The following is a 12,638-nucleotide window of genomic DNA, read 5'->3' as shown; positions in this document are numbered from 1 at the left end:
CGAATAGTTTTGGCCACGAGAGACCGTGGTTCGCAAAAAACAGAAGCGGCGTCATCACAACACGTACTGTACTAAACTCTCGCAATGACAATTCAAAAAACTCCTTCATATCTTTATGATCCAGCCGTCATTGTTCTTTTTGGTCTCGCTGATTCTCTCTTCAAGTGCCACACTCGATTCTTAAGAGGACGTACTGCTGCTGTGGTGAATGGCTCAATTTTCAACCCGTCAAAATGACGGACGGCCTCAAATTTTCCCCGTCCACTCTTAAAAAAAATCCGTCAATGATTGTCCGCAAATACAACCTCTTCAGGAACAGAAATATAAAAGATGTAAATGTTTATCCAGTCTTGTTTAACTTAGATTTCGTTCCAAAAGACAGGCTTTGTTATCAGAAATCACCCCTCCTCTTCCCGAGTCCTCACAAATAAAATATGAAATCTCGGGTTTGCTTCGGGCTCGGGCCTGCAAATCAAGTTAAGTGATTGGGCTCATGCACCCTTTGTGGCTTCCGTTCTCGCCGAAATTTCGAAATCTCAGAGGTATGACGAGGCCATGAGAATGCGAGGCGAGGGTATTACTGTTGTGGCGACGCCACTCGAGCCCAACGTCACACACAACAACAGCTAAGCTAAGCTAGTCGAGACGACACTTGAAGTCGGACGGACACGTTTTTCTGCAAATCTGTGTTTCCCTTTTTGTCCAAATATATTTTTTCGACAACTGTCTTGTCCAAGGTGTCTTTTATTCGTTCCACTGGGGTTTAGCAAATGTGTTGATAAAGAGACGAAAATCTCTACTGTTACTCGTGTTAGTGTCTCAACATGGCTACGCTCGTGAAAGCAAAACAACGAACTCAAACGTGTGTTCGTTCAATGTTGTCAACTAATATCCGGATTAATTTTAGGCAAATTTTCCTCAATTCTCCGGAGAGATTTTCATAAAAATGTGAAAAACCCGTAATTCCGGGAAAATCCGGAGGACTTTCATCTCTGAATTGAATACAGTATTGGGCCTTTTTATTTATTTAGGGGCGATAATTAAAGAACAGACGAAAACAGGTCATCAAATTGGCCAGTCAAATCCTGATGGATATGTTTAGTATTGTTTTTTTTCTATTTTTACCTTCATGTTGGATGACATAATTGTACAGTGTTTTAATTTTTATTACCACGTTTAAGTTTAAACAAACATGTTTGTTGTTTTCTGTTCCGTGCACTGGTCAAAATTGTTCAGTTTCATTACATTTTAAAAGTCAATCACTTGGTTGATTGAAATGGAATTCTGGAGAACCGCATCTGCGTTAAGTCATTTACAGTCGGCGAGTTGGCATACTGCACACTCTGGTCCGAAGCCTTTTGTGTTTGTTATTTTGCATAGATATCGCCCTTGCTTCCGGACTTTTCTTTTTTTTAATAACCAGGCTGATGCTTAAAAGTTAACTTCACTTCCTTGTAGAGTCAGATAGAGGAACTAACAGCTTTGTGAATGTCATTGTCAACACTCTGTCGCCCGGAGGTTAATTTGACATTGTTGAAGACATGATAAAATTATTTTAAAAAAGTGGTTACTGTGTGGCGTCTAAAGGATCTGTTCGACTTGCAAGGTAAGAAATTCGAATAAATATCTAAACGCTTATTTTGGAGAGCGCCGCAGTCAATTGTGCAAAGCGAGAGGAAGTATTTTTTTTTTTCACTGGCAAGACAATATGACAAAGCTGACAGGGAGGATTAAATACTGAAACGCCGAAATGAGCCATTTGAAGGCGGCTGCGTTGGTCGTTTTCGCTTGCTTTTCACTCGGCAGTGCCATATATGCAAGAGATGCAGGAGGAGGAAAGGACAAGAATTGAGACGTAATTTCATTTCGAAGCGTTTCGCTGCTTGGCATTACGCAATCTCGCTAAACGTCGCTGGGCCAACTCATAATGGGTCATTATGAGTTGGCCATTATCACTATTTGCGTTTCCTGTTTCAGCGAGGCAGGCCATGAAAGGCTGCTTTGTTGATCGATACAGTCTCACCTTCGCAGAAACGTGATGACCATCCTATCAGACTAAATAGGACCGACAGGTGCAGCACGCCTGCTGTGACAAGATAGAGCTGTGCTCAAAACTTTTCATGACTTGGCAACATTTGTGAAAAACTCTTATTTTGGTCATTTTATCCCCTGAAATGGTCTGGAGTTGAAGTTGAATCTTAATGAAATTTGTTTTGCCTCATCATACGTTTTCACTATTGGAAACCATCTTTCAAATTCTGCTTCGGGATGAGCCGATGCGCACAATGGAAATGGTTTTGTTCTTGCCTGCCATTTTTGTGGAAACCATTTATCTTGGTTTAACATTTTACAGAGGCAGAGAGAGAGAGAGAGAGAGAGAGAGAGATATTGCATATTCAAACCCAAATTCAATGAGGTTGGGACATTGTGTTAAATAAAGACAGAATGCAATGATTTGCAAATCATGTACAAGCTGTATTTAATTAAACACACTACAAAGACAAGATATTTAAAGTTCAAACTAATAAGCTGTATAGGTTTTAGTAAATAATCATCAGAATGCTACTTGTGTGTGTGTGTGTGTATGTGTGTGTGTGTGTGTGTGTGTGTGTGTGTGTGTGTGTGTGTGTGTGTGTGTGTTGTTTCTTCCTTGGCCAATACATGGTAATATTAGTGTTCAAATGTGTATACTTAGCTGTTTAAGAAATAGTAAGCTAACTTCTAGCGGCTGGCCTTTTAATGACATCTGAACTTATTTTGTGAACCTTCACAACGCTTTGATTGTTGCACATCTGTTTAACAAGTAATGAATATGCTACCCAAATGCTTGAAAAGACTGTCGAATACTGTAGTTTTGAAAGCAGAACCTGTTTGATCGACAGTCTTCATCAAATAAATGTTTTAGTCCTTTTCCTCCAAGGCTGAAGAGATGGCGCACTGGGGCCAGCAGGGAGAGATGACAGAGTACAGGAAGAATATGATCAAACGGGAAATGGAGATGGGCATGGTCATGACGGTCTTCAGGCAAAAGGCAGAGAGGCTCACTGTTCAAGTCATTATGGAAACACATCAGGTGGCCTGGACACGCACCGCTGAGAAGACTGATGGTGTCCGTGAGTACTTTGTCATTATATTGAATGATAGTATTGTAGTTGTTCCGAACAATCACACGTTTCTTATTCAAATGCCGACATCCTGTCATGTTAATTATTATAAAGAGTTATTTCAATCCGTCAATCAGTCCATCGTCCACACATTTGGTTGGAAAAGTTGCCAAATATAGCAAAAACGTTTCTAAGTTAACAGCACTGCAGACACAAGTCGGAGCTCTTGCTTGCTTTTTCTTGCGTCCCTTCCTGTGCACATGAAAATGCAACTTTCAAAGCAAAACCATTTCAAATTTTACATTTGCTTTGACATCATGGTCACTGTGAATGTCAGAGTAGGTCAGTCAGAGACGAGGGATGGTCACATTTGGCCCCGGGCTGTACTTTTCCCTGGTTTGCATTAAGTTCATTCATAGTTTCATAATGAAGAGAGCATTGTTCAGCTTGGTGCACAGTACGTATCTGGGGAACCATATTCCAATCACTGAATAAAGACTGACACGTGATTGGAACGCTCTAAATCAGGGGTGTCAAACTCATTTTTTTCACGGGCCACATCATAATTAGGGTTTTGTTTGGAAGGCCACTACAACTGTGACATGTAGTAAGTGTATGATCGCCTGTTATTACATAAACAGTACAACAAATTGATGAATAACTGATTTTGAAATCAGTGGCCTGTAAAAACGGTTTGTTGAAATATTATTGTTTTTATTATAAAAGGGAGGATTCATAACAATACAATGCTGCGAGGGCTCAATGTTTTTTTAAAAGTGAAGATTATTTGGATTTTATTGTTTTGTTTTGTTTTTTAAGCAAGAAACACGAAGTCCCTGCACATGATTGCTTTTAAGGGCCACATGAAATGATGTGGTGGGCCAGGTCTGGGCCCCGGGCCTTGAGTTTGACACCTGTGCTCTAAATTGTCCCTTGGTGTGAGGGTGAGCATGAATGGTTGTTTGTCTCTGTGTGCCCTGCGATTTGCTGGCAGCCGGTTCAGGGTGTACCCCGCCTACTGCCCGAAGACGGCTGGGATAGGCTCCAGCACACCTCCTCGGCCTTTGTGAGGACAAGTGGATCAGAATAATGAAATAAATTAAAAACAAAAAAGAACTTGGAGGACACCAACTGCATCGAAGCTTCTCTCCTCCAACCATTGTGATATTACCAGCCATACACAAATCACATGAACTGCTCAAATAACATTAATTCACAAATAAAAATGAAAATTAAAAAATGCTCAAAGTACCCAAATTGAATAGATGAACCCTTTAAAGGGCACTTGTGGAAATCCTTGAAAATTTATAATTTCAACCCCAGCGTTGTTGTTGCAGCTATTTTACCTTTTTTCAAATTTTTTTTAAATGTCGAAAATCATGTTCAACGGGTGTGTGCATATGGTTCTTTTCCCATGAATGGGGTAAACCCAAAACAAAGAACCTTCATCAGCAATATAACAACATAGCATTTTGAATCAGTCTTTTATCAGCCTCAACTTAACATGATCATTTTGAAAGTTTCTCCAACAAGTGACAAAATGAAAGCCCCATGAAACGGAGAAACACCAAGTAGACATTTCTGTTGAATTCCTATTCCACAAATACAGTAACATTGAAAATGCCATGTTGAGACTGATGGGGCACATCAAACGTAATATGGTCAGGAACATTTTTTGAATTGACTTCCCCTTCAACACTGAATGCATGCGTCCATTTCTACAGTCGCACTGCAGACAATAGATCACAACCAAGGAATGAATCTGGCCCTCTGTCGCGGTTGTAGCCCGAAACTGCTTATGGGCCAACCCTGAGCATTAAGCTCTTCAACTGAGAGATTGACTTGACTGACAGGACAGACAGATGGACAAACTGACTGGTTGAAAAGAATGTCACTCACTTTTGGACTGTTACACTTGGCTCTCATATGATTTTTTTTTTTTTAACTGACCATAGTGCATAGCTGAAGCAATGGTTGAGAAAACTGAGTGATTAACTGTGACTGCTACACAATTGTAATGATTCACTTCTTCTATGTTTCAGTGGATCTATTTGAGATCCGAGAGATTCGTCCAGGGAGAAATTCAAAGGACTTTGAGCGGTTCAAAGATGGCAAGGATAAACATGACGACAATACTTGTTTTACCATCTTCTATGGGTCACAGTTTGTTCTCAACACCTTGAGTCTGGGAGGTGAGTACGATATATGAACATATTAAATGTTGTAACCTTGTGCATAAACAGTTTGGCATCAATATATATATATATATATATATATTTATATCTCAAGGAAATTTCTTAGTCAAAAAAAAAAAAAAAACTACGGTAAATCTTTTTTTCCCAGCAACGAACACAGTTTGAATTGCCGCCATTGTTGTTTTGATGTCGCGTTAAGTTATCTCGCATGATGAGATTTCCGTTCTCGCGAGACGAGATTGGCGAGATCAGCCTTCACTTCGTGGAAAGCAGACGATTGCCAAGTTGTGTAACGTTAAAACAAGTGTTGCGACCAAGTGTTGCGAAAGTTTATTGCGGAGATATGAACTCAAAGACTGAACCATGGGATGAAATAAGAACCTATTTCTCAGCAAATCTTGTATGCCTGAATTATTTAAATTTTTGCAGCATTTGTTTATAAGAAATAAATCTATTATCAATGTATATTGTTGTTGTTTGTGTTTTCATATACAATTGAATAAGTAGACCATTTCAGAATTCGAAATTTCAGACTCTCGAAATGCATAATGGGACTCATACTTTTCTGATCAGCGAGTCCCTGGGACTCACAGGGCTCAAACTGTAAAATTATCTTTGATCACTGGTGGTTATATAAAATATTTTTTTTAATCTGTGGGGGTGCTGTTTTTTGTGAAAAACTCTCATTGGTACTATATCCATGGCAAATGCTTAAGGCACCGAGGACTCCAGGGAGTGCCAAAATGTCAGACCATAAGGGAAAAAAAAAATCACCTTGAATATTAATTGCATTAATTTTTATTGACCTGTAAAATGGAAGAGATAGTAGCCCTATAGCTTTAAATGTAAAGCAACACCCAATGACTAATATTTAAAAAAAAAAAAAAAAACACGACCTCTGCACTGTGAAGTCGACGCGCTAACCACTGGACCACCGGGCTGCCTCCTTCATTTCCACCCCACTTTAATCTACAAACAGAACATCAGACTATTTTCACTTTCATATTTCAAGATGGAGCCGTAGTTGGCAGGCGTCTGCAAAAGCTCCTCAAGAGCTATGCTTTTTTTGTTGTTTTTGTCTCTTGTTTTGTCCTATCATGTTTGTTGTCCTTCATGTGGACCCATTGTGGACTGTTGGAGAAGAATCTGTGCTTGGTGGTTGCACCTTCTCGGCAGCACGCGTGTACCAGCATTGATTTTGATGGTGGGAATGTCGGCGCGATTTAACAGTCGCCGCTTGACAGCCCCGGGGCGCTTGTGTTTTTTGCACCTGTAATGAGCAGCATTTTTCAACCCCCCGTTTTGTTCAACGGATTGGTCGGTGCTTTTGGACAGTCTGCGTTGGTGCGGCTGGATGGATGGCTGCTGGAGCTGAGGATGAGGAGACAGGAGTGTCTGCGTGCAGTGCGGATGCCTATTTGGACCTGAGAGTCGGCGCTAGGAATTTAAGCGAATTTAAATGGGACAGGAGAAGTGAACAAATCTCTTTTTTTCGTCAGTGGATGTGACAGCTTCTTGTTTACTTTCAAGCTTAGCTTGTAGCAGACATGCGAGACATCATGCATGTTTTGAGTATGATGTCTCTGATCCACTGGTGAAAGAACACTTTGATTCTTTCCTCTTTCATAAACCTGTATAACTGCTGTAAACAACAAGGCATATGCTGGGATATGGTTATGTCTTCTGCTCTGGCTCTCGGCGAAGACAAACACTTTTTGCTCTGCAATTTGGGACCATAGTTGTACAGATTGGCTTCATTAATTATGCTTAAAATAACCTGTGTGCTAAAATAAAAGTAAAACACTTGGGCCTATTTTATTTGTGTCATAAATCTCCATTCAATCATATGTTCTATTTTGATGGAAAGGTGATTTGAATTTTTTTCATATTACTTCACGTAACATGTTATAATCACAGGTGTTATACTGGTTTGAATGCCATGTGCATGTCTTATATTGCTCACCGTGGTCCAAGGAATGCTCAGGGAAGTTTGTGTGAATATGCAGACTTATGGAAAACGACAGAACCTTGCTCCAATTGAAATTGACTGGAAAAAATATTTTGGATTCATTTGTTTGAGATGTTTTCCGTGCATAACTAAGGGGAAAAATAAACGGGAACCCCACACCCAAAATATCAAAAAAAGATATATATCTTTAATCATTAAAAAAAAACCTGAATATGATCATTTGATTGTGCCAAACCACGCGTATGCAGGAAGGGACTGGACTGTTCATAAATCTCCTTATTATGCTTTTTTTCTTAGCTGATTCTGTGGAGGAGGCATATAAATGGCTGATTGGACTTGAAATGTTAGTTCAAGAAACACTGACCGCTCCTACTCCAGTTCTTATTGAGAGGTAATCATGCACACAGTCACACACCCATAATTACACGGCAGCCTGTGTGTAAATGCAGGACAGTACAATACAGGATTATGAAGTAAGGTTTTTTTTGTTTCAAGCTGGCTCAGAAAGAAGATGTATTCTGTCAACCAGACAAAGACAAACAGGTACGCTTCCTTTTGCATAGACCCTTTTGTTTTACTTGATTGATCTGGTTACACATACTGTAGTTAGAGTATGTAAAAAAACAAAACAAAACAAAAAAAAACATAGCATTTGATGGTAAATAAAGTTTTAATGTACTTTCATGTGATCTTGACAGCATATCCATCAAAGAGCTGAAGACTCTTCTTCCTATGCTCAACTACAAGCCCACCAGTGTTCGCTCTCTGAAAGACAAATTCCTGGTACTCTTACTTTTTTTTCGTCTTTATTCTTAACTCATTCACTGGAAATCCAAATTATAATTACAGCTATGTCAACCGACAGAAAAGTTCCTTTTTCGTTAAAAAAAAAAATTACTTTAACCTCCAAGATCTCTTGCTGTAAACTGGCCAGTGGCAGAACCCAGGCTATCCGGTGTATATCTCTCAAGGCTCAAAGTAACCCTAAATCTGCTGTGGTAGACCCCTCCATAGCCACGACCCTAATGGGGAGAAGCGGTATCCCTCTGTATAGGAAATGGATTGATGCCTCCTGTAATACACAGTCATGAGTACTTATATTGTTCTCCTTTCACAGGAGGTGGGAGCAAAACACGAACGCTTGGATTTTGAGCAGTTTCACAAATTGTACAATCTAATAATGTTTGAACAAAATGAGGTAGGTAGTATCATTAATGGCTAGTTTCTTGTTTTACTGTATAGCGTGCTCATGCAGTGTTTTGATTTCTTCTTCACTCAGATCCTTGAAGAATTCAAAAAGGATTGTGCTTTTATTTTGGGGTAAGTACCTGTTTTCTTTTTTTTTTTGCATATCAGAGCAAGCACGCTCTTGTACATCTAAACCAGGGGTCACCAACAACCATTTGATGTGTTGAAAAAAACATTCTGAGATAGCAAGGCGGAGGTGAAGAGCGCTTCAGTCGCTTAATGTCCCTGTCAAGATGTCTGAAAAGCATCTGTGCTTTTCATTCTGCGAATTCTATTGACAATTTTTAAAATTTTCAAACACATTGGTATGTATTTACATAAGCAGAGGATAAAATTATTGGCTGTCAACATTTTCCAAAGTGTGCATCATCTTCCATAAAAAAAGGGCTTATTTATCCACAACAACAGGTAATAGGCCCAACAAGCACTCAATGAAACACAATCTCCCACACCCCTCACTCCGAAATAGATTGATTTCTCCTTATTTAACCAAACCCCTGAGCTCCAAACACCACTGGATTTAACCCAGACTTTCCCCCCAAACTCAACCCTGACTTGACAAAACCCATTGTCTATGAATGACTCCGTCTGTTGGCATTTCAGAACGATCGTTCTGTTGGCATTTCATAACGATCAGATGTCAGTAAAATGTAGGAGACTGGACTGTCCCAGAAGTATTTGTTATTTATTCCTTTGTTGTGTATTCACAAACAAGGACATCACTAAATGAATTCTGTAGGGGGGCTATAGAATTTATTTTGTGATTTCCTCGCTTGATTTTCATTTTTGATGCATAATTTTCAATTTTCATAGTTTCATTGAAGTAATCATTAATTTACATTTTTCAGAGGTGGTCATGAACGCCTCTCGAGTCGAACGAAAGGAGCGTAGCTCCATCTAGTGGATGCATTGTAAAATGCATTTTATAATCCAGTGCGTCCAATATATGGAAAAAATTACAAAATAGGCCATTCATTGAAGGTGCACCTCATAATCCAGTGCGCCTTTTAGTGTGGAAAATACGGTAACCTAGTATTTAGGATAGCTTGTAAACCTCTGAACAAGCCGATGTCTCTGGCCATCGCTGCAAGATTATCTCCATTCAATTTTGGATCACAAGGCAACAGCACTGTTGATTAATGACATCATTAATGTCATTAATTGGGGGTTGCTGCCATTTTGAAATCATTATTTATAATTTTGTAATCTAATGATGTCATTTTATTGGGTGACTTTAATTCATATGACTATCTCAAGTCTTTTGGTAAAGAGTGCCACAAAGATTATCATTGTAATAATTTATAGACTTCCAAGACAAATAGGCACATTTATGGAAGAATCTGAAAAAAAGGCTGTCAGTAATCTGTACTAGGACTCTTTTCATCACTGTAGACGTCTGCTCCCTGCTTGACCTGTACAATATCGAAACAAAAAAATACCAAAATGAATGAAAGAAACAACATATTTTTACCTTTCCTTGCCCTGCTAACAGGAGGGATGGGAGTGATTCTGCTGCAAAGTACAGTATGTAAACAAAATGTAAACAATATGAACAGAAAAACACATTTTTGTTATTTTTGTAGTCACACAGATGACATTTTCCGCAAGTCATACTTGCATTTAGATGAGCTTACACCAACCGTTTGTTCCCTATTGCGCAACCTCTATCTCTCTCTGTTCATTTCATTTTTTTCAGTGGTTTTACTTGTAGTGCGCACCGCTGTCTATCGCTCCAGTTTTGCATAATTCATTTGTACAGTGCTCAATTGAGTACTGGCAATCGATATTACAGGGAGCATCGCATGAAGTGGGTGGAAAGTTTGCTCTTACCTTTTTTTATTTCTTTTTTTTGGTGGGGGGCGCAGGGGAATATTCCTCATTATACAGGATCAGCGTCACAAAAGCAAGCTGAGTCCCGGTCTGATGCCGCCTTGGTTGAAAAGCATGGTGAGGTAGCCAGACGCTTGCTGATTGGCTCCCCCCGATCGACTTTGCGTCTACCTCAAAATCGCTTACCCCCGACACGTCGGGGAGGCTCAAGAGAAGAGCAACGTAGGTTCGTCTTCAAATAGATGAATATCATTAATTCTTCATCAAAAACATAAGAGTTTAAGTAGATTTGAGCAAATTGGTTATTTCAGTGTGAGTGTCAATTGGTAGCCCGTCGAATTAACCATTCCCCCAAGAAGTAGCTCTCAATTTCAAAAAGGTTGGTGACTCCTGATTAGTAAACAAACACAAATATAAAGGTGCATCCTCCACTTGACTATGTACACGCTCTTCTGTTCAGCAATACAGATAAACCCGATGCCTCAGTAGTTTTGCTTCATGACTTCCAACGATTTCTCATTTACCAGCAGAAGGTATGTAAAGCTGAAATTAGTCATGTTCCAGTAGATATTTTTCTGTCTGTACTTAACAAACAAATTTCCTTTTAACTTTCACAAAAACTGCATTTATTTCTGACATGGTTGACATAATGTATCATTGGTTCAGTGCAGCTGACAAGAAGGCAGTGTTCCCTCTAAAGTGCGTGCATCCGCAATCGCGCACTGTTCTCAACCCCTCAGCAGACAGCAAATGTATACAGTGCATAAAAAATATATATATATTTCAAACCTGAGCTGTACAGGTAACGTGCATTTTTATATTCACCTCATACAAAGACATTGAAAAGTTAATTGGCACATGCGGTTGATGGAGAGAGAATGAAAAATGTGTCAAAAAAGACAGAAAATGGTGAAAGTGTGTGAGCATTTGAGACTGAAATGAGCTCCGGTGTCATGTACTGCTCGAAGACCTTCTCTTGGCTAATTTGACCTTGTCTCGGTCCCGTATACGGCTTCTTTACAGTGGTATTAATGTTGATGTACCCTACTGATATACAGTAATCCCTCGCTATTCTGTGGTTCGTTTATCGCGGCTTCAGTACATCGCGGATTTTTTCAAACATATTCATAAAATATATATATATATATATATATGTGTGTGTGTGTATATTTTTTTTCATATACATGGAGTACAGTACTGTATTTGCTGACTCGCAGCTTCTCGCGGACCGTTTGCGGACTTAAAAAAAAAAAATTTTTATGTTAATTGGTCGCTACTTCGCGGATTTTCATTTATCGCCGGTGGTTTTGGTCTCCATTAACCGCGATAAACGAGGGATTACTGTACATTGTAGTTACTGTTTCCCTTGGAGGGCCGTTATGACTGTGAAACCATATGAAGAAGTCAAGAATAAAGGTTTATTCAAGTATTCGTTAAGTTAATGGTAATGAGTGTTTGGTAACAAGGAAATACTTACAATATCTCTCTTATTTATTACGTATGAGAATTTGAAATGTTGGTCCAGATTTTAGGAAGCATCATGGAAGCTGACATGTTTGATTTACTTTCGCGGGCCACATAAAATGATGTGGCGGGCCAGATCTGGGCCCCGGCCTTGAGTTTGACACCTCTGCAATACAGTGTCAATGTAATTAAGTTGTTTTTTTTAGTGCCCTTAACTAGCGATTAAACTTTATTTCATGACATGTTGTTGAAGCCGGTAGGAACATTTTATGAAGGCAAATGGTCCCAAACAGAGTCTGGAAGTCGGCCGTGACGCCGCAACATGCTGCCGGGATCAACTTCATTGATGCTCATATATTATTGGTAAGGTTCATACATGGCAATTTTCCGCGGATCCGCGGAAATCCGCCGTTGTATTTCTTAAATTGATCCTTTTTGTGAATCGTCTAAATCCGTTGAGAAAATTTTAGGGGCGGTCAGGTACCTTATCGTCGAGTTTTCACGAGCTCTCCCGAACAGTCTCTCCGTTTTCCGTTTGTAAACAGCCCTGCGATTGGACGTGTATGAAAGCTTCAACTAATCAGATCACTGAAGGCATTATTTGTTGCGGAAGTCTTAGCTCGATTATAAACGGCCCAGCGATTGGTTAACTACAAGCGATTGGACCAATCAAATTGCATGTAACATATTGCTTTACCTGATTCATGGCGGCCTGTTCGTCTCGCAAATTCATTGTTCTGGGATCGTTTTGAGCGGAATTATGAAAATTTTGACGAAAGATCAGGAGTCTTTAATCCTAGAAATTGACTCAAATGTCAAGAATAAATT

The 12,638-nt window shown here is 39.5% G+C and overlaps 1 protein-coding gene across 3 annotated transcripts in view; it reads left to right on the top strand.

Moving 5' to 3' along the window:
* Nucleotides 1–1,444: 1,444 nt before the first annotated feature.
* The window catches only part of plcg2 (phospholipase C, gamma 2), a 53,101-nt gene continuing 41,907 nt past the window's right edge, over nt 1,445–12,638 (top strand). The window contains exons 1-9 of one of the 3 annotated variants that reach the window (XR_002167651.1): nt 1,445–1,606; nt 2,921–3,113; nt 5,147–5,296; nt 7,566–7,659; nt 7,764–7,811; nt 7,967–8,051; nt 8,386–8,466; nt 8,548–8,588; nt 10,807–10,879. Coding sequence is in view for 2 of the 3 variants with exons in the window: in XM_019865275.1 (XP_019720834.1) it covers nt 2,930–3,113; nt 5,147–5,296; nt 7,566–7,659; nt 7,764–7,811; nt 7,967–8,051; nt 8,386–8,466; nt 8,548–8,588; nt 10,807–10,879 (756 nt within the window). In the remaining variant the exon portion in view is untranslated. Of the gene's footprint in view, nt 1,607–2,905; nt 3,114–5,146; nt 5,297–7,565; nt 7,660–7,763; nt 7,812–7,966; nt 8,052–8,385; nt 8,467–8,547; nt 8,589–10,806; nt 10,880–12,638 lie in introns of all 3 variants that reach the window. The other 2 variants (XM_019865275.1, XM_019865277.1) reach the window with 2 other exon arrangements.

Source organism: Hippocampus comes, unplaced genomic scaffold, assembly GCF_001891065.2.
Source record: "Hippocampus comes isolate QL1 unplaced genomic scaffold, H_comes_QL1_v1.1 scaffold180, whole genome shotgun sequence".
NCBI classification, from domain to species: Eukaryota; Metazoa; Chordata; class Actinopteri; order Syngnathiformes; family Syngnathidae; genus Hippocampus; species Hippocampus comes.
This window is presented reverse-complemented; position numbering and strand designations above follow the sequence as displayed.